Here is a 22,599-nt window from a genome sequence, read left to right on the forward strand (position 1 = left end):
ACTTCCAAAGTAACAGTGAGGGCTCGTAGATATGGTAAAGAGGTTTGTTCCACCAGAGCATCACAAAAAGTGACGCAACAACGGTGCAAACCCCTTAAAAATATGCCCCTAAGTATCCAGGTTTAAATGTGTTTTGGAACCCTACCTTTTTTATTTGCACCCCCTTAACTAATCATCACAAATCTTTGCATCATCAGTCAATGTGGAAAAGGGATAGGTCTGCAAAGTTTCGTGGAGGTTCGTCAGATGGTGGCAAAATTACTAGCAAGCAAAAATCAGAGGAATTTCTATCTGTGGGAATCCTAACCATAACTACAGGGTGGCTACTGTGACTCTGTAATATGTATTAAAAAACAAAATTACAAACATCTGCAAAGTTGTGAACTAATGGTATTCCTGATGTAGTGATTCTCGTATAGTGGCCATGATATAATGACTCCTGATTTAAAAACTGTGAAGTAGTTATCTTAGTGGGAGAGAGTGGTGCGTATGCACATATATTTAATATATTGGTTTATGCTATATTTAGTTTTTAGTTTCAGGAATAAGAAGTGATATATCAAAGTACAGGGAGTTGGTTACACAGAGATATCACAAAAGTATATCCATTCACTGGTAAAGTTAAATGAAGGGCTGTTGTCTACAGTTTCTCAAGAGATCTCTGAAACCCACTATGTCTTGTAGACCTCAGTACCAAGCAGAATCAACGAGTCACAGTGGTGCAGTTCAGTGACCCTGTTTTTTTCTCTTATCTTATTCCCTGCTTTTACCACTGGTGCACATATCCTTGAGTATGTGGCCATTAGTGGAGGCTGTGAGAGGCAGGAGAGTGCATTGCTCTTCTTGGATCTCCAGAACATGGTTGGTGCTCTCTCAAGCAAGATGCAAAGGAACAATTTTAAGTCCCAGAGTCACACAGAGCTGGCCTGTACCCAGATGAAAAGCAAGAGTTTATCTGTATTTACAGTTTCAGACCTTGGTTGAATTTTGCGATGAAATCCAGCCCATGTCTGACGAGAGCTCTCATTTGTGCAAGACAATCTGCTCTGACAACACCTTGTGGCTGCGGCCCAACCTCCATCGCTGGGGAGAGAAGATTGGAAAGTATGAGGTGAAAGACTGACACCCTGAGAGACCTCACTCACAGCACAAAATACCTTAAAATCCACTTGAGGTAACTTCTCATGCACCACCAGGCATTCCTCAGAGAGCGTGTAAGCTTGTACTGAGTGTGAGACAGCATGTCTCGCAGTAAAAGAGACATCACATACCATATGAATTTGTAACCATATCAGATAACGTCTCTCGCAGTGTAGGAGACATCACACACAAGTTATCAACTTCCAACCAGTATGAGTTAATGTCTCTTGAAGCATGGGAACATCCACACAAAACCTTTTCTCTGTGAAGTGACCTTCCTAAAATCACCAAACATCTGTCACAGACACAGTTAATCCATTTTCTCTTTGAGATGACCATCCCTGTTGTATTGGGCACATAACATTCCCACATATACTACCTCATAGCCTGTGTGAGAAGACATTCTATTCCAGCACCCACCACTCAGAGTCACAGATAACTTGCATTCTCTGTGAGGCGGTCCTCCTTACTCAATAAAAACAGAATAGGGAGCACTCTCCAAACAATCACTGGGGTATCAGAATAGAATCCATACTAAGGACAGAAAGATAATTTAATCATATTAAAGTCCATCCAGATGGGTAACTAGATTCTTCCATTTAGTTCATAAGCACATGACTAGACATAGACGTGAGTATTCACAACACTTTATTCTTCACATACTGAACATCCAGGTCAGCCAACGCTTTTCGTCCTTGAACAAGGGCTTCATCAGGGAATTTACCTCACAACGTCATACACCCGCACACCAGCCATTGAGTCATACACGCAGTTTAGGGCCCAGTCACACGATTGTAGGACTGCTTCGAGCCAGACTCACCCACGCCGTTCTTGCAGATGGAGTCGATCGTGTATGATTCTTCATCCCCCTTCTTGTACACATAGATGGGACACTTTTGCATATAATTGGTCTAATGGAAAAGATCATTAAAGAGATCAGTGACAGAGCAGGAACCTTAAGACATCTAAAAAGGGTGATACCACAGCCTTCAACATTGTTCAAGATCCTGGCTTTCTAGGAGACTGGGCCATTCATGACAATCCCAGGGATCACAATCCTGCTCCGACAACTTTTAATTGTACGGAATATTTTTAATCCCTTCCATAATAAGACACAGGTGGACAAGGATTGATTCTATATTTTGTTTCAACTAATATGTATAATATAGGTCACCTGTAGCACTCAAAGTTGGAAAAGGATCCTTACATTCTGTGCAAGTATCATTAGCATCTTTTTAACTACTGACCTATATCAACCTAGCATTTTTAAAATAAATCACTGGGACTATTGTGGTGGAGGAAATTCAAAAAAAGTTGGAGAAAGTTTTTGAAGATTTATAGTAACGTTTTTGTCCATGAAGAGAAGCAGAATATGTCTTTTGTCAGAAAAACATGCATTAACTCAGAGACATTTTAAGTTAATGTATCCGCTCAAGACGCCAAAAAAGTGCACAGATACCAGTTGTGCCTAGTCTGTGCAGAAAAAGGGACCCTGACGCAGCCCTACATGTTCTCTTTCACTGCAATATCTTTTGGTAATTAAACAGCTGTGGTCATTGAAGCTACTTCCCTCTTGCAAAGTGCACATTTCATGTAATGACAAATAGAGTCGTCTTTTCCAAGCTTCTATAGTGCAGTTCAGAACTGGGCAGTCAGGGTTAGGATTGTGAATTTGAGCATTTGACAGAAGATCACAAGATGTTAGGCTGGTTCTTGTTGAAAGAATTTGGAAAATTGTACATTGCCTGGATAATAAATGAACTATTTTCATGTAAAGCAATGCACCAGGAAGCTAGACCCTGCGTTGGACCCTTAGATGGAAATAGTACGGGACACACTGACCAGCGTAACTAGCGTGAGCTTGTGGAATGCTTTAGTTTCAAGCTTGTTCTACGTCACTCTAACTTAACTTTAAAAGTATATTGCAAAAATATTTCTGCTGTACTACTGGCTCTTACCTATATATATTACCTGTTCTGTGCACACACACATACACACACACATATATATATATATATATATATAATGTTCAGCTACGTTACTGTACTAAATACTAAATCCTGTAGTACAAATTCCTTTATTTCACAGGGTCTCTGAGAAATGTCATCACAATGACAAACTCCAAACCACTCTGCAGAGCTTTGTTTGTGAAATTCACCAGTTATGGGGTGCAATTCACAATGTTTTGCCCTTATTAGACAGCCTTTTGTTTTTTCATGTGTTCTCAGCATTGGGGTGCTGTAATCAACGTATATTTATTTTTTTACTTATCCCCTTATTGAATTTTATGTTTGATTACTTAGGTAAATGGTTCAAACATAATTGCATATTCATTAATGTTCTTATTCAGTGCAACATGATACTTCAGTTTGCTTGAATATATTCATGTGTTTTCTGTGTGTTAGTTCCAGCGATTATTTTAAATAATGAGTACGTTTTTGTAGAAATTGATATCTTAGCTTCTAACTTATTGGCTTTAAACAATAATCAAGGCTTCCCAGAATGTAAGTAAGTGAAAAGTTAAAAGGTCTTTACTACTACTTGTTTATTTTGAAAGTGTTCACAGCGTTCAGACAGAATATATGTAAACTAGATCAGAGCGTTATTAGAGAGGGAGGAATTTCATCCTGGGGACTCGAGACTGAGGTGCAAACAGAAGGGGTAAGTCATCTTGCCTTGCTGAAACTCGAAGGAGGCCTCTTCTGGTGCTAAGTTTAGCTCAGGTAGCCGAGAGCAGGGAGAGGCTGGGAATATTGATGTAGGTAAGCTGTATGATACCAGCATAATGTTACAATATTGTCTTTTCTCTGCTTCCTAACAAGTATCATTGCCACTGTCTTGTTTATTTTTACAGTAGTTACTATTCATATTGTGTAGACTTGTCTAGCATTTTGATATTAATTATTCTTGATAATATATTCCTGGTTTTCTAGTGTATGTGAATGTGTCCCTGTATGAGGAAAGTGGGTTTTGGGCTTTCACTAGTGGCAGCTTTGAAATCTCACGGGACTGATTGTTACATAGAACACATCGCACTCAAGTAATTCTCAACCCACCGGGTTATTTGTCTCAAATATTGGTTATGTCCTTAGTGCTAGATGGTCTAAAAACCCATTTCTGGTCCCTGTTCCGGAAAGAAATTCAGAAATCGTGTCAGGGGTGTACTGAACATGGTGGGGTGTTGTATTTAGAGGGCTCTTCCATCGAGGAACTAAGGAAGGGGAATGGTGTTAATTCCCCCTCCTGATGGTTGAGTCCGTGACGGCGGTAATTAGTGTCTTAATTGTTTAATGGTTTGATTGTTTAGCTAATAAATAGGCAGGGGAGGTTTTCCCCAGTGTGTGGAGCAACTAACTGTTTCTGAGTGTGTCTTGTTTATTGCTGCCGTTCCATGTGGATACACAACAGTGGGGTGCATGACTTATGGTGGGTTTTGCAATTTGCGGGGTTGGCCACAGGCCACCTACCTGTGACACGACAACTGTCTGAACTCAACCACAGTCTTGATGTTTCACCCTTTGTTAGAAATATCATGAAACTCTCAAATTCCAAAGTTCATAACTTCTATGAAATTCGCAGACTCTGGAAATGACGCGTCAAAAACCCTACCATCACCAGAACCCTGGCATCATCACATTCTTCACACAGTCACTCCAGTTTTCTAAACCACCATCCACCCAACATCTTATCTCAGCACAACCACACTTACATAGCCATCAGCTCAACATCGTCAATAACCGCAGAGGCACCAATATATGTGTATAGAAGCACCAGTCTACTACCACACACTCCTACTATACAACCACACACCTACATTCATTCTCCCACACTAAGCAAAATACAACACAAAATGGCCACACTGCCACCAATTATATGTCAACACACCCAAACACACACAAAAGTGCACAACAACCATAACACAGCAACACACACCGCCATGTGTCAACACATGACTGGCATAGATCCAGGCAGCCACCATTTACCCATGCTCCACCACATGAAGGTAATAACTTAGAGCCTGATTTTGGAGTTTGGTGGACGGGTTACTCAGTCACACACATGACGGATATCCCGTCTGCTGTATTAGAATTCCTGAAGGGTATAACGGGATTGTAATACGGTGGACGGGATATCCGTCACATTTGTGACAGAGTAACCCCAAACTCTAAATCAGTCCCTAGTTACAGAATCAAATATTGTTTTTATACAATCACAAACTGATTTGTTTCAACACATCACTTTGCATGCTTCTTCAGGTAATACCAGAGGTAACTATCGCCTTTGTGCTAGCATAATTATGACAATTTCGGGAATTGCTAAGTTCATTTGTCATGCGATTTTTTTCATGCTTCTGTGATCATATCTAGTGCTTTGAACCAGCCATCATGCCTCTCCTTCTCTCTGTGAACTGTTTTTACGTAGCAGAGAATTTACAAATGTTGACGATTTATTGACTTTTTGTATTGTGTAGTGTGTTACTTGTTGTTTGAAGAGTTGTGTGATTTACCAAATACTATATATACACCAACCTTACTTCACTATCAACTTTGTTTTCTTTTCAGGTATTTTTTGTTTTTTCAAATCTTCCCCTCGCGTCTGAAGCCCTTCAGGTTAATTTAACTCCCATCATTGATATAACTTGAAAAAGCTTACATTGAGATGTGTTTGTGAGAATCGTTGATTCTCTCTACATGTTTATAGAAGGGTGCGTGATGGTCCTTGGAGTGACATGTTACAGTATCGATAAATGGTTGTATGGTGCATGAGGTTTGGTGCATTGGCTTCTGATTGTGGATGTATGATATCGGATGTGAGCATGTATGATGGTTGTAGTTGGGGTGTGTTGGGTCTGCTGTTGGTTTTTGTACATACATGTTTTGATTCACTAATGACCAAGCTGAAACACTCATGCACTGACAAAAATCTCTGGTATGCGCTTCATAGTCCAAAGAAAACATTTATTATTTCACTACACAAGGTTCCTAAAAGGAGATTAGCATGTTGAAAGCACACGTTTAAAAATGGTCACAGCAATGAAAGGAAAGAATGTACAAATCAAATCAAATCATTAGCATTTATAAAGCGCGCTACTCACCCGTGCGGGTCTCAAGGCGCTAGGGACAAAGGGGGTGGTTATCGCTGCTCGAACAGCCAGGTCTTTAGGAGTCTCCGGAAAGCGGAGTGGTCCTGGGTGGTCCTGAGGCTGGTGGGGAGGGAGTTCCAGGTCTTGGCCGCCAGGAAGGAGAAAGATCTCCCACCCGCCGTGGAGCGTCGGATGCGAGGGACGGCGGCGAGTGCGAGGCCAGAGGAGCGGAGGGGGCGGGTGGGGACGTAGAAGTTGAGCCGTCTGTTGAGGTATTCCGGTCCCTTGTCGTGGAGGGCTTTGTGTGCGTGGGTGAGAAGTGGGAAGGTGATCCTTTTGCTGACTTGGAGCCAATGCAGGTGTCTCAGGTGGGCGGAGATGTGGCTGTTGCGGGGTACGTCGAGGATGAGGCGGGCTGAGGCGTTTTGAATGCGTTGCAGGCGATTTTGGAGTTTGGCGGTGGTCCCAGCGTAGAGGGTGTTGCCGTAGTCCAGGCGGCTCGTGACGAGGGCGTGGGTCACGGTTTTTCTGGTGTCGGCGGGGATCCAGCGGAAGATCTTGCGGAGCATGCGGAGGGTGAGGAAGCAGGCGGAGGACACGGCGTTGACTTGCTTGGTCATGGTGAGAAGGGGGTCCAAGATGAAGCCGAGGTTGCGGGCGTGGTCTGCGGGGGTCGGTGCGGTGCCGAGGGCCGTGGGCCACCAGGAGTCGTCCCAGGCGGACGGGGTGTTGCCGAGGATGAGGACTTCAGTTTTTTCAGAGTTCAGCTTTAGGCGGCTGACCCTCATCCAATCTGCGACGTCCTTCATACCCTCTTGTAGGTTGGTCTTGGCGCTGGCGGGGTCCTTGGTGAGGGAGAGTATAAGTTGGGTGTCGTCGGCGTAGGAGGTGATGATGATGTCGTGCTTGCGTACGATGTTAGCGAGGGGGCTCATGTAGACATTGAAGAGTGTCGGGCTGAGTGATGAGCCTTGAGGTACGCCGCAGATGATCTCAGTGGGTTCTGAGCGAAACGGAGGGAGGTAGACTCTTTGGGAGCGGTTTACGAGGAAGGAGGCGATCCAGTCCAGGGCCTGGTCTTGGATCCCGGTGGAGCGGAGGCGGGTGATTAGGGTGCGGTGACAGACGGTGTCAAAGGCAGCCGAGAGGTCGAGAAGAATGAGGGCGACTGTTTCACCGTTGTCCATCAGGGTTCTGATGTCGTCTGTGACTGAGATGAGGGCAGTTTCAGTGCTGTGGTTGGTTCGGAATCCGGTCTGTGAGTGGTCGAGCAGGTGGTTGTCTTCCAGGAAGGTGGTCAGCTGTTTGTTGACGGTCTTCTCTATTACTTTGGCTGGGAAAGGCAGAAGGGAGATGGGGCGGAAGTTTTTCAGGTCGCTCGGGTCAGCCGTAGGTTTCTTTAGTAGGGCGTTGACTTCGGCGTGTTTCCAGCATTCGGGGAAGGTAGCAGAAGAAAAAGAAGAGTTGATGACGGTCTGGAGGTGCGGGGCGATGATGAAATGAGATGAGATGATGAAATGATTCTCCACTGCAATATACACATCAAATATATGTATCTATATTATAATGTAAAGCAAATAATGAACTAAAAAAATATGCATCACCAGGAGAAAAGGGCATCACTGCTTCATCTCCCTCCTATTCAGCATCAGATCGCCAGATCCCAGAATCGATCGAGGAGAGAGAGATCAATTATCCTCACGGGAAAGATGGCACACCCCAGTGTCCTGGATGTGCCTGAGATCTGCAAACACTCTCTCTCCCCGGTCCATCTGGTCTAGGCCTCTTTTACTTGGAACAAACAAGAGAGGAAAATTCTAGAAATTCCCTCTCCTGCAGAAGTTTATTATTCAAAAAATGCTGATTGCTATAGTCCTACTTTGAAAATAACACATCGGGACGTGGCCACAATCCAAAACAAGTCCGTTCCCTGCCGTCTGAGTACATTCTTATCAGGCTAAGCCCTTGGAGGGGAAAAACACAAAGAATAAAAATATGTGCACATTGTACAATGTGGAAAACTACTTGCAGCTTTTAACGTGGCAGTGGCTAATGCTAAAATAAAGCCAATAGGCAAAATTAAGCTGGTGGTCACTAATGTGACGGTATGCTGCTAAGCTAAGCGCAACGTGGAGTCAGTGGTCAAAACACACATATCATTACAATACAGTGGTGTGGGCGTGGTGGTTGTGGCAGGTAAGACCTTTTGATGGGTGTATGGAAGAATGTTGGTGGAAGTGGGTGTATAAATATAGGTGTGTGAATGTCTGATGGGTGTGTTTTGTTGTGTATTGGCGGTTGTGCAGAAATGTAATGGTAGGAATATTCTTCTGTATATGATGTTGGGTCATGGTTGTATGGTGGAGGTTGGATAGCCATATGATGGTGGGTGAAAATACGTTTGAAGGTGGATGTACTGGCATTTTATGATAGGTTTAATAGCAGGTTTGTTGAAGTGTGATATTTGTCTGGATGTATAATAGTTGATGTGTTTGCGTATAATGGTGGGTGTGTGGATTTATGACGGTGGCTGTGCTGTGTGCTGATGTATGATGTTGCCTATGTAGATGTCTGATGGTGGGTAAATTGGCATATGATGGTGGCTGTGCTGTGTGCTGATGTATTATGTTGCCTATGTAGATGTCTGATGGTGGGTAAATTGGCATATGATGGTGGCTGTGCTGTGTTCTGGTGTATGATGTTGCCTATGTAGATGTGTGATGGTGGGTGCATTGGCATATGATGGTGGCCGTGTTGGCATACGTACACCTCCAGCATCTTCACGCATCATTGCTCATGCTGCCCCACGTCTTCCCTTGGTCTTCTCCCTGCGGCCCAGTCTCCTGCAGCCACTGTGTATGGCCCTGACCCACTGCTCCCCATGTGCTGCCCTGCCCCACCACTTTTGCTTTATTCCTCCCTCTGTCTGTCCGGTGCCTCCCCTGAATATTTCTGTTGTGCTGCACAGGCCCCTGCAAACCCTGTGTTTTCCACTGTCCTCCCTGCTGGCCTTTTTTTGCCCCCATCCCAAAAAGGATTGTCGCACTGGGCGCCACCAGTGCTAAAGTTGCGCATGGATACTAACTCTAGGAAACCATAAGGAGATGGGATGTTTTGTCCTTGATAATGTCCTGCAAAGAAAATGTGCACAATGGAAAAAGAAGACCCACCATGCTGGATTTTACATCCCTTGGAAATACCTCCATTGGAGGGTGACCAGCTGCTTATCCTTACCTGAATGTAGTTTGCCATGTGCATGGCGAAGGAGTTCTGGGGGCTGTCCACAATGATGCAGGCCCCCATGTTGGAGGTGGTGTTGTGCATGTCAAACATGAAGTCATAGGCCTCCGGAGAGCCCTTTGGACCGTAGATTTTGTTGAGTTCCTTCGCTCGTTTGACCTCGTAGGGCTCTTCTTCGGAGTCCAGAGCACTGCAAAGGAGGTAAGGGAAGATCAGGAGCTAGAATCCTCAGAGGTACACCTGGTTTGGGAGACCACTTATGAGGTGCAGATGCTGCAGGAACTGAGACACCAGGGTTGAAATGCACAGAGGACTGTGTTACCATTGGAAAGGTAAACCCCTAATCGACTGGTGACTCGTGGTGGAAGTGTGTGTGCAACTTTGTGGGTATTTGTGAGATGGTTGCATTGATGGAGATTGTGTGGTTGTGTGAGCGTCTGTGTTTGAGTGAAGTGGTTTCTCTAGGTTTGGGCCCTATTAGTAGAGCTTTGTGTCTGTGTGTGTGCCTAAGATGATGGTCCCAACAAGAGTGAACCATTGTGCTGGAGGTTTTACACTGTGTGCTTGATGGTAGTAACTTCCCCTATTGGGCCTCTTTTTTATAATTGTTTATGAGATTTATAATCAGGAAGTAGTGCAATAATACAAACCATGACATAAGAACAAAAATATTTTTTTTAAATCCTCAGAATGGTTAATGGCAATACACATGTTGCACTGAGAGGGTGCACAATGACTTCAACAAGATACGAAACATAATGATGGCAACTTAAGAGTAAAAGGAAAAAAAAGAAGAGGACGAAGGAAAGGTGTGAGGATGGGGTGGGAGGGAACAGCCTCAAGGGAGGCGGGATCAAGGAAAGTGGTCCGGTAATCTTCAATCACGAATCATTGCGCAAGAAGGGCGATCATGCCTATTGGCCCTGCTGACGTGTGTTGTGTTTGTGAGTCTGATTTGCAGAATCGGGCCCTTTGCAACCAGAAAAAAGCATTTTTGAATGTACAAGACCATATTTTGCGATTTGGTGATCTATTACGTAATCGCAAAGCGGGTGGCAAATCATATTAGGAAGGGGCGTGCCAAGTGCGTCCTTTCCTAATATCGAGTCGCACTGGTATGTAGGAATGTTTTGGAACCGGGGAATGAAGTCGCAAAACATTCACAGTTACCACCAACTTCAAGATGGTGGTAAGCCATTCCTCTTTGCGAATGGGGATGCCAACATTTTTTCAGAGCAGGCAGTGGTCCCGCAGACCACTGCCTACTCCTAACAAATGAAAAGAAAACTTTTCAGATGTCTTTTTGTAATGCATCCCATTTTCCTATCAGGAGAACGGGCTGCATTACAAAAACAATTGCTTCACTGAAAAAGCAACCACAGACACCATCCCTGTGATTGTAGCCATTCACAATGGGTCGTAAATTGCAACCTTCCTCATGAATATTAATGATGAAGGTCAACTTGCGACCCACTGCGAATTGCTAACAGTGTCAAACACACTGTTGTACACCGCAGTTTGTGATTTCCGAATAGTGAATCGCTAACATTTGCTATTAGGAAATTGCAAACATGTGATTTGGTACATCTGGCTGTTGGTTTCTCCTGCACTGGGTTGCATCAATGGTGTTGTGTGTGAGGTTGATCCTTGTGATTCTGGATGCCTGTGGTGGTCCAGTGTGTGGGTTTGCTCAAGGGAGGCCACTCCAGGGGTGATGCTCCAGAGAAAGAAAGCGATAGCAATAAGAGGGATTGAGAGATACTCACACCAAGTAGTCCATCTTGAAGCTGCGGTTCAGGTCCTGCTGAGTGTACCGTACGCACTTCTCCATGGCACGCGGGTTGGCGATGACGGCTGTGGCACTGAAGGTGGAACGGGTCAGCTCGGAAGGGTCTTTAATCCAATGCCTAGCAAGGAAGACCCCCGACATTTCATTGCCATGGGTGGAGCCGCTCACGACAAGACGAGTCAGCGGCTTCGAGGGTACTTGGGTTGTCATCCTAACAGCAGGATACGCCCCTGAAAAGAAAAAGTTGCCACCAAGACCCCTGGTTAGTCAGCATGATTTGACTCTTTTGCTCATGGACCAGCAGGGAGACAAAGGTGCCTCACCTCTGATATTCTTAGGTGCTCCCCATAACTACCGAGATGTGGTAAAATGTCTGACAAGGGTGACCAAGGGGGCTTTACCAGCTTAAACGGGGGTGCCACTGGAGAAAAATAAATACATGTATGGCCCTTTCTAACTTTGATCTGTCGATTGCAGGGAAATAATAATTACCTTGACAAAGTTGTGAGATTTGGGTCAAAGAGTACCAAAGAAGCCAAAAGGTGATAGACAGAAAGAGAAATCATTTAAATACCAAAGATAAAATAAGTGAGAGGCAAATGGAGTGAGTGAGCTCGAAAATAGAAGGAGGGTAGAATGTCAATGAGGAGAGAAAGATGAAAAGCAAAAAGGAAGCTGGATGGAGAACGGCACAAATGAAACATTGAAATAAGGAAGTAATCAAAAGCAACAAAGATAGAAGGAAATAAATAAAATGAAGCATGGAACGAAGGACAGCAAAAAGAAAAGGTGCAAGAACAAATAATTAAAATGAAAACTGGAACGAGGGAAAGAAATATGGAGAGCAGGAAAATAAAGTGAAATAATGGAAAGAAGAGATGGGTAATGGAAAAAGATAAACAACAAATGGAAGGAATAGAAAACGAACAGAGGATGAAATGAAGGGGAGAAGAAAGGACAAGAAGATCCTGAGAAAGGAAGGAACACGAAAATAATTAAATAATTTAAAAAAGAAGGATGGAAAGAAAATGAAACTAGGATATTAAAAGAACAGAAAGGTATAAAAAATGAAAGATGGTATGAAAGAAAAATTGAAAGATTAATAAAAAGAGAATGGAAAAAAGAAAAGAACAATAGAATGCAGGAAGGAAAAAAGGACACTGAAAAAAGACCAAAAGGAAAAAAAAAAGTACAGAGAAAGAATGAAAGAGGTGAATACGGGTAAATGCAGTTTCTGACCAGATTCCTTTAAAACCATGCCATCAAATGCATTAATATGCACAATTATTTGCAAATTTTCCTTTGGTGAACAATTCTCACCGGCATTCATAGGAAAAATTGAGATCGCTCATTTTGGTCTTTTATTTAATGTCATAGGGCTCAAAGTCGGGGGCATTTTATTTTCCTGGCTGCTCCCTCGCGGATGTAAGAAGTACATCTCGGTGGTCACTTTGGTCCTCTCAGAGGACCGAATCCTCAATCAAGATCATAGAAAAGACATCAGATATGGACAACACCAAACCTGCTCAATAAAACTGCTTAGAGGTTCTTTAAACCCTACATGAGATAAAGCTTTGGTAGGGCAAACATCTCACAGAAATGTTGCATCACAGAAGTAATGAGACCATGAGGTCGGAGTAAACAAATTTACACACTAGAGTACATGCCTTGGACCCACAGACCAAACACCTAACCGACAACCTTTCCTTCATGCAGAAACCTCACCGGTGGGAGATGGGATCTCTCAGATGAGCTGAAATTTGCCACAGGTTAGGCACAGACTTGTCACCCTGTGTGCTGGTATTTAAAGAGCGAGATCCCAGGTGGGGAGGGGTTCTACCAAAATACTGAGGTTTCGTATCGCTCTGCACTGGTGTCTTCGGCACAATATCGACTACCACTATATCGTCAAGGTAAGTAGATGTGGAGTTAGAAGAGTAAATCAACATTCCTCGGGGGATGCTTGCCTTGGTGACGATATCATGAAGTCGCTATCAGTGAAGCCGATATTTTGACGTACGACATTGGGAAAAGAACAGAGCGACAGAGCGCTATTCGACACTGCGCGGAGGCGATATCAGAAGCTTGATAGCAAAGCACCATTGAATCTCATGTGATTGGGTCCTGGATAGGGAAGGTTGCCCGAGTTGAGAAATCCAGTCATTTTAATAGTTCACCACTGAGGCCTAAAGCCTTATAATTACACTGACGTCATTCATAAGTTTTATAGAGTTCTGTATGACACCTAGGTGGTGTGAGGGCACTTCACCAAGAACGAGTGCTAAGATGCCCATTCAATTCTGCAGATTCACGAAGCCGTTTTACGAGTAAGTTTGATCTACATGCCCAACTATAGTTGTTGAAAGGAAAACAGCTATAGGAATTGTCAAAGTTGGTTTTGCATTGTGCTCCCAGGGGTTTGGTGGAGGTGTCCCAGAGCTGTAAGGCCTTGTGAGTTTGTGTACACACACTCAAACTTAGAAGCTGATTTACAAGCCCCCTGTGCCATCGGTGGGTCACTTTTTGTAAGGCACCCGTGGCGCACTGTGCAGGCTCATATCTATAAGGCACGCAAAGCCACTTTGCATGGCTACTCGTGGCGTTGAACATATGGTGTAGGGCAGCGCAGAGCAAATCGCTATGTTGCTTCACTGCATCAGGGAGGAATTTCATTGGCATTGCTGTAGGTGTTCACACACAACACCCATGGGTTTTGACGCATTCCCAGATTTCCAAGAATCTGTAAAACTGGGAATGCGTCAAAATCTTACGCCTCCCCCAGGGAGGCGCAGCGAGGTGAAATATCTTTTATTTCTCCTAGTTTTTCCCTCTTTGTGTGCTGCATTCATCTAAAAAGGAAAAAGCCTCCATGGATGGTGCCCGGGTGCCTGCGTCTGGGCACTCCATGTGCGCCACCGCAGAGGGAGAGCACATAAATGTGCTGTATCTTGTAGAAACGGTGCATTTCTGCCCGTTCCCTGTGGCGCGGGTAGTTCAGTAACGTCACTTGCTGCCCTGCGCCACGGGCCTTGTAAACACGCCCCTTAGTTCTTTGTGGGTATTCACAAACTTTACTCCGATCTCTTTTTAATGTGGAAAAAATTGGAAGTGATCTACTGACAAGCACAGGAGTAAATCCCTTTCTGGGGTGGGAAGTGCATTTGTACATCCCCTAAACTGGTGGGAGTACAAAGGAAGGAGTTTCTCAGAGAGAGAGATGTCTGTCCTGTGAAGAGGAAAAGAGGGAATGTGATGGCACTTTCCATGCCTGCTGTGCACTGTGTAGGGATGTGAGTCTCCCTGGGTCGTTGCTGGGTCAGGAAGGGGGTCAGGGGTGGGCTTGGAACCTCTGGCTGCCACGGGTTTCAGTCCTGACCTGTGGATTCTGAGACTGATTAAAGCCCTAATCCTCAGAGTGTAGATTTACTCATCTCCTTGAGAACAGGGCTCGTTGTGATCCGCACTAGTTGCACATACGTATAACCTATGAATTGTTCATTGTGTGCATTAAAAGTGGTAATTGCGTAGAACAGACATTATTCGTCAAGCATTGTGTGTACCTCAGGGTTCCTCCTAAGCCCTGAGAGTTACTCAGACTAACACTGTGGCCGGGTCACTTGAAGCCCCCACACAGCATCAGGATCACACAGTCATGGCTACAACCCGCAGGCCTGGCCCTGAGACAAGGCAACGCTGCAGCCCAACAGGCCCTCCTGTGTCAACAGAGATGTGTATACATGCAGCCATACGGGCACTGATGCCTGCACGCCAATATCCCTACAGGGACATATACACAGGCCAACATGCCAACAGATAACCTTACACACAGGCCAACATAAAAACATATAACTTTACACGCAGGCCAACATATCAGCAGATAACCTTACACACAAGCCAACATACCGACAGATAACCTTACACGCAGGCCAACATACCAGGAGATAACGTTACACAGGCCAACATACCAATAGATAAGCTTACACACAGGTCAACATACAAACAGATAACCTTACATGCAGGCCAACATACCAGCAGATAACCTTACACAGGCCAACATACCAACAAAAAAGCTTACACGCAGGCCAACATACCAACAGATAACCTTACATGCAGGCCAACATACCAACAGATAACCTTACATGCAAGCCAACGTACCAACAGATAACCTTACACAGGCCAACATACCAACAGATAAACTTACATGCAGGCCAACATACCAACAGATAACCTTACACGCAGGCCAACATACCAGCAGATAACCTTACACAGGCCAACATACCAACAAAAAAGCTTACACGCAGGCCAACATACCAACAGATAAGCTTACACGCAGGCCAACATACTAACAGATAACCTTACACGCAGGCCAACATACCAACAGATAACCTTACATGCAGGCCAAGAGAGCAGCTGGACACATTCACAAAGACCAACAGGAATACAGAAACGTGCACAGAGGCACACACACATATATGTCCTCGTGCACACAGACCAAAACACACAGTCAGAAACGCATGCATACACATATGGACCCCAGACACAGAAACTGACATACCAATACAGCCAAAGGCGTCAACATCACACATGCACACAAACAACACACCTAATCATAGTCACTAGCAACATATGTACAGTCACTAGCAACACATATGGGCACACATGAACGAACGGAATGAAAGGACTGACAGACGGTCAGACAGTTGGCAGAAATACCACAGCTACACACATCCGTGCACACACAGAGCATCCTACAAGGACCCGTGCACGCAGTTCAACGGACATACATACGCACAGACCACCATGCATTCAGGAATCCAAACCCACAGTCCAGAAGACATGTGTACCTTCATTCATTCATCCATTCATTACTTTACCCATGCACAGGCAGGCTTCCATGCACACACAGAGGGCACACATGCGGACACACACAGTGACAGGCAGTGCAGCCATACAAGGATGAGTTAAAGAGCAAACGGGCACAGGAGCTAGGTGACTGTGGGATGGATGGATGAATGGATGAATGAATGAAAGGATGGATGCATGGACGGATGATGAATGGAGGGATGGATCGACGGATGGATTTACCGATGCCTGCACAGATGGACACATGGATGTACGGACGGACGGATGGATGAATGGAGAGAGGGATGGATGGATTGACAGATGGATCAATGGATGGATGGACGGAAGGACAGATGGAAGGAGGGATGGATGGGTGGATTAACAGATGACTCAATGAACGGATGGACGGACGGAAGAACAGATGGATGGGTGGAGGGATAATAAATGGGCGGGCGTGCAGGTGGGTGGATGGACAGATGGATAAAAGCCTGAAATGGATAAACAGATGGATGGATGGACGGACGGACGGACGGACGGACAGATGGGCGGGTGCAGGGGTGGATTGATTGATGGATGGGTGGATGGACGGATGGTTGAAAGCCTGAAACGGACGGAGAGGTGGAAGGACAGACGGATGAAAGCTTCACAGGAGGATACATAATTGGTACTGGTATGACACAGGCTTTATCCACACGTCATGTGTAGACCATGCATGTAGACCCTATCATGTGAGCTGAAGAATGGTTTGTCCTGCCGGGTTAGGGAAGTCTAACCCCCATGCCCATGCAATGCCAGCCCCCATGCCCATGCAATGCCAGCCCCCTGTGGACTGACCACGTGAAGGTTCCACACTCCGCATGCCCATTCTGTCATTGGCCTCTTTGGTGTAACCGGGCATCAGTGGCATGGCAACTGAGTATCTGCATCAACAATTAATCACATCCTGGGTGCCGAACACCAGCTGTCCAGCTTGGGCTTTTCACACAGACTGTGACGCTCACACCGCGCTGGTGCACTCACTGGCAGTGCAGAGCTAAGCGCAAAGACGCATTACCCCTCGTTACACACACTGCAGGGCGGATGCCCTCGCCTCGAGGTCTTTAATTAGTCATACAAAGCAAGCATTTAGCGTCTACAATGTTGACAAAACGCACACACACAATATGCATTGCAATAAACCACACCAATAGGACATTCGGGACTAGAAGAGCTACCGACGCCGGCTCTAGGATGGTGCGACCGGTGCAGTCGCACCTGACGCTGTCTCCTGGGGCAGCGAGGGTGTTTAGAAATAACTCGGGTTTAAAAGCGGCTGCTGTAGAGTTCCTTGTGTGTCCAGCAGTTTGCAGGCAACATTAAAAGTGTCAGGATGACTCTGGTGATGAATGTTGGTGCTAGAGTGAGAGGGATCAGGTTTTGACTCGGGTCAGTTTCCGCTCATGCTGAAGTAGCGCAGAGGGTCGATGTGCCTGCTGCACAGAACGTGTATCACGCAAATCACCCACTGTAATTGTATGTGGATAGCTCAGTGGGTTGCTGATTTTGTCACAGAGATCCTTTTGGTACCTGCAGTTCCTAAGCTACAACCCTAATATTGCTCAATGAGGTATGAACTGCGTAAAAACTGCCTGGTACAGGTCACTACCCTGCCAAAAACCTCCATACCTATGTTTCCCCAGTCTTTCCTTTTCTTAAAGCTCCTAAAAGGGTCCATTTGGGTAGAAGTACATTCTTGTTAGTAAAACCATCACCTGCCCATTTAAATGCGGAGTTTGCTCTTCTCCATTCCAAACATTCTTAAAATATACTGCCTACTAGTATTGGTGACGTGTGAATCATACACCTTGTAACCCTCATTTTCATTGGCTCTGTATATTGTGTGTGATGTAAGGTGCTCTGACACCCTACACTGGTATGGTAGCGCTATAACACAAACGTAATGCTTGTGAGAAAGAGACTATGGGGAGATGAGGGGCACTGGTGGAGCGGGGTAGATGTTTTTTGGGGGTGGGTGGGGGCGCCCACAAAGGTTGTCGCAATGGGCGCCCCCAGCACAGAAGCCGGCCCTGCGTCCAAACACTGTTTGAGCCAGGACATGCACTCGTGTAGAGACAAGCTCTTGCTGTGTAAGAGTTTTGGGCAGTCCACGCAAAATAGCATTTTGGCATTGCAACACAGCCCATCCTGAAATAAAAAAAGCATTCCATTAGGCCTTTTCTTGTAATGTGGTGCCCCCTAGGGGTGGTGTCCTAAGGCTTCTCCTTAACTCATCTTATGGTACCACTAACCCCGAGCCAGCAGTATGTGGCAGTCTAACTTTACCAAAAAATACAAATAATTTCTGTAGAGGGCTCTTCCTGCTATTTGCATGGCTTCGCAGCGCTTTCAACACTCTGCTAGGGAGTTTCCAAATGGTACCGTAGCGCCTACCGCGGTCAGATTGAGTTGGTGCTGATGTTTCACGAATACCCTGCTCTTCCGGTTGAGTGCTACCCACCCATCCTGTTTGAGAGAGACTGGTCTCACGATAACCTTACAACCTCCCGTGCCCCGGTGCAGACCACTAGCCTGGGCACCTCTGGGGCAGGGACCAGGGAAGGGATGCCACAACCCCTGCCTCGGTGAAGGCATCCCACACTGAATGAATGAATGAATGAATGAATGAATGAGCTTTATTGTATGATTACTTAAAACCTTTACAAAAGTGGCGAAAATAGCTGCGAAAACTTCATAAATGAACAAGCGATAAACGTCACTTCATGCGTGACGCTATTTCACTTCCTTTAACTGAGCTAAAAACAAATTGATAAAAGTGGTAAAATCTAAGGGCCACATTTATAACCCGGTTTGTGGCGCTGGTGCACCACGCAATGTGGTGCAGGAGAAATGCAAACCTTAAGTCATGTTTATGAAGCCACGCACGACCACACTTCGTGGCCCTACGAGGCTTCATAAATCTCGAGCAACACAACACAGCGCAAGTCCCTGCGTTACATTAATGCGCGCCAGGTAGGCATTTCCATGGGTTTTGTGGTGGCTGTTCCCATGCAACATCCATGGATTTCGATGCATTCCCAGATTTACAAGAGCTTGTAAAACAGGGACTCTCCTCAAAAGAGACGCCTCCGAGGAGAGGCGTAAGCAGGAGAAATAGCTTAATTTCTCCTCGTTTTTCCTCTTTACATGTGTGCTGCATTCTGCAGGAGACATAGAAAGAGGAAAACACCTCTCAGGATTGTCTTTGTGCAGGAAGGTGCCCCTTGGGGGTGGGGGACAAAGACCGGTAATATGTCCTTTAGCAATGTCCATGCCAGGTGTATGGATCTGCCGAATTTGGCCAAGTCTGTCACTGTTTCCACAGTGGGTGCTGATGGCACCCCGCCTGCACCCTGCTCTGCCCAGCCTCCTGTTATACTGACAAGTGGTCCTGACGAAGGTGCTCCTCCATCCACCAACATTGGCATGGGCAGTCCCCAAAATATGTCCCATGCACCTTCCTTGGTGTGGGCAGTTCCCAAAATGTGCCCCATCCACCTTCCTTGGGATAGTCCCTCACCAAATTATGTCCCATCCACCTTCCTTGGAGTCGGCCGTCCCCAAATTATGCCCCATCTACCTTCTTTGGCGTGGGCAGTCCCCAAAATATGTCCCAGACATAACTACCTCCCTACAAATGTACTGAACCGGATCACATTTCTAACACCAACCAAACTCCTTTCCACATATTTTAGGACTGGGGCAATATGTCGCATATGTGTTGGCAAATGCCAAACACGCGCTTAGAAGCACCCAAAACCCGAATTCCCCAAATCTGGAGACCATTTCACGCAGCTATCAGGATGCTACGTCCAATGACATCCACAAAAAATGAGCTGAAAGTTGTGCTCTTCCAATAACACTTCTCCCTTTGAGGGACAATCGCTGTCCCTGGAAAAGACCCGGAAACAAGTCTTCATGGAGAGAGGTCACCAGCAGCATCATGTATGTAAACATGTTATTTCACCCTCTTGTGTATGCTGTCAAGTTATGGCTCTTACTGCACTCACAGCGTACTCTCCCCACCTTTGCAACACTTACCTGAACATCTGCAAAGCGCCTTGCCACCATTTGGCGCTCGTCAGCGCTATATACTACAGTAAATCGTTAAATGTTAATATTTTTGTAAGGCGATAGTTGTGAATTGTGGGCGGCAGTGGATGTTTTTAAGTCTGTCATATCTCTCCTATTATCCAATATCTACATCCCCTCTGTTATTCAACATCTTTCTAACCCCCCTAACAGACCTGATTAAATCCTTCAATCTCACCATTATGACATGCAACTCACCCTGTGTTTTCACATGCTACCATACCTAGGTACCAGTGGGGCCTCCTGCAGCCAGAGTTTGTAACACTCAATGCTGTCACTGCTCTTTGAAAGTATAGCGCCGTGACAGACAGCGCCTGCGACCCTGTGATCGATGAAGATTTCGGATATTGACCACCCTTCTATAATCCCTCGCGCTCATCAAACGAAGCAAGTTACCTTTGGGAAGTACTTGATTTAAAACTTCAAAATGGCAATTCTTAATTTTCTCATTTTAAAAAAAAATAAACTACGTTTAATCCAGTCTACCAGCTGTGTTTAGAACTGATAAATACCGACCCCCAGAGCCTCAGTTTCATCTCCAGAGTCATTCACTGAAATACACCAGTTACGCTTTCTGAAGCCCCCTACCTGGGAGACATGCCTGGCCCACCTACATGGAGACGTCCTGCCCACCCACGTGAACCCATGCCCTGCCCACCCACAAGCAGATGTGCTGCTCACCCACATGAACCCACGATCTGCCCACCCACGTGATCCCATGCCTTGCCCACCCACAAGGAGATGTGCTGCCCACCCACATGGAGATGTGCTGCCACTCACATGGAGACGTCCTGCCCACCCACATGAACCCATGCCCTGCCCACCCACAATGAGATGTGCTGCTCACCCACATGAACCCACGATCTGCCCACCCACATGAACCCATGCCCTGCCCACCCACAAGGAGATGTGCTGCCCCCCCACATGGAGACGTCCTGCCCACCCACATGAACCCATGCCCTGACCGCCCACAAGGAGATGTGCTGCCCCCGACATGGAGACGTCCTGCCCACCCCCATGGACCCATGCCCTGCCCACCCACGTGGAGACATCACTGCTCACTTACCTTAGAAATAGATGCTCCCCCCAAAAAGAAGGCATTGCCAGGCCACCCATTTGAAGACGTGCGGCCACACCCACGGAGACATCAACTGTCCACCCACACGGAAGCGTGCCCGGCTCACACACATGAAGGCATGCCCAGCCCCACAGACACGTGCCCGGCCAGCTACCAACATGGACTCGGGCTGGAGAGGCCCCAGACAAACAATGAACTGTCACTATAGCTTGTGCAAGACTCCAATCCAGGCCCCGAACTAGGTTCCAAGACCCTAACCCACCCCCAAAACACGACTTAAGCTATCACTATCACTTGTGCAAACCCACAACCCAGGCCCCAAACACGACTTAAGCTATCACTATCACTTGTGCAAGACCCTAACCCACCCCCAAACACGAGTTAAACTATCACTATAACTTGTGCAAACCCCCAACTCAGGCCCCAAACATGACTTATGATATCTCTATAACTTTTGCAGACCCCCAACCCAGGCCCCAAACACAATTTAAGCTATCTCTATAACTTGTGCAAGACTCCAACCCAGGCCCCTAACGTGACTTAAGCTATCACTGTAACTTGTGCAAGGTCCCAATCCAGCTCCCAACCAAGACTCACAAGACCCTAATCCAGGCCCCAAACATGACATAAACTATCACTATCACTTGTGCAAGACTCCAACCCAGACCCTAAACAAAACTTAAGCAATCACTATAACTTGTGCAAACCCCCCCAACCAAGGCCGAAAAAGGCAGCTGTTATCACTAAAAAATGTTTAAGACCCCAACCCAGGACGAAGCAAGATTTAAGCTATCACTACAGATTGTGCAGGATCCCAACCTTGATTTCACACAAGATATAAGATACCATACCTTGTGCAAGACTGAAACCAAGGATCCAAACACAATTTAAGATATCACTATCACTTGTGCAAGACTGAAACCAAGGATCCAAACACGAGTTAATCCATCACTATAACTTGTGCAAGACCCCAACCCATGCTCCAAACAAGACTTAACCTATCACTTTAACTTGTGCAAAACCCCAACCCAGGCCCCAAACATGACTTAAGCTATCACTATAACTTGTGCAAGGTCTCAATCCAGTTCCCAACCAGGACTCACAAGACCCTAATCCAGCCCCCAAACACGAGTTAAGCTATCACTATCACTTATGTAGTGAGCGCTGTGTTATACATTCACCACCTCTGCAGCACTGAGACACCAGCAATTCTTTTTATCACTTTATAACACAAGTAACTGCACAACAGAAGTAAACAGAGGGTGAGGCAGAGGTTTAAAAAGCACGGAGTGAAGTAAC

At 45.8% G+C, this 22,599-nt stretch overlaps 1 protein-coding gene across 1 annotated transcript in view; it reads right to left on the reverse strand.

Annotated features, from left to right (window-relative positions):
• The window catches only part of LOC138293676 (N-acyl-aromatic-L-amino acid amidohydrolase (carboxylate-forming)-like), a 33,257-nt gene that overhangs the window by 9,899 nt on the left and 759 nt on the right, over positions 1-22,599 (reverse strand). The window contains exons 2-5 of the mRNA XM_069232981.1: positions 11,230-11,482; positions 9,458-9,653; positions 1,961-2,051; positions 976-1,083 (exon numbers count right to left, since the gene is read on the reverse strand). Of these exons, the coding sequence (XP_069089082.1) occupies positions 976-1,083; positions 1,961-2,051; positions 9,458-9,653; positions 11,230-11,462 (628 nt within the window). The 5' untranslated portion in view covers positions 11,463-11,482. The remainder of the gene's footprint in view (positions 1-975; positions 1,084-1,960; positions 2,052-9,457; positions 9,654-11,229; positions 11,483-22,599) is intronic.

This window comes from Pleurodeles waltl, chromosome 4_2 (assembly GCF_031143425.1).
Source record: "Pleurodeles waltl isolate 20211129_DDA chromosome 4_2, aPleWal1.hap1.20221129, whole genome shotgun sequence".
In the NCBI taxonomy this organism is placed as follows: Eukaryota; Metazoa; Chordata; class Amphibia; order Caudata; family Salamandridae; genus Pleurodeles; species Pleurodeles waltl.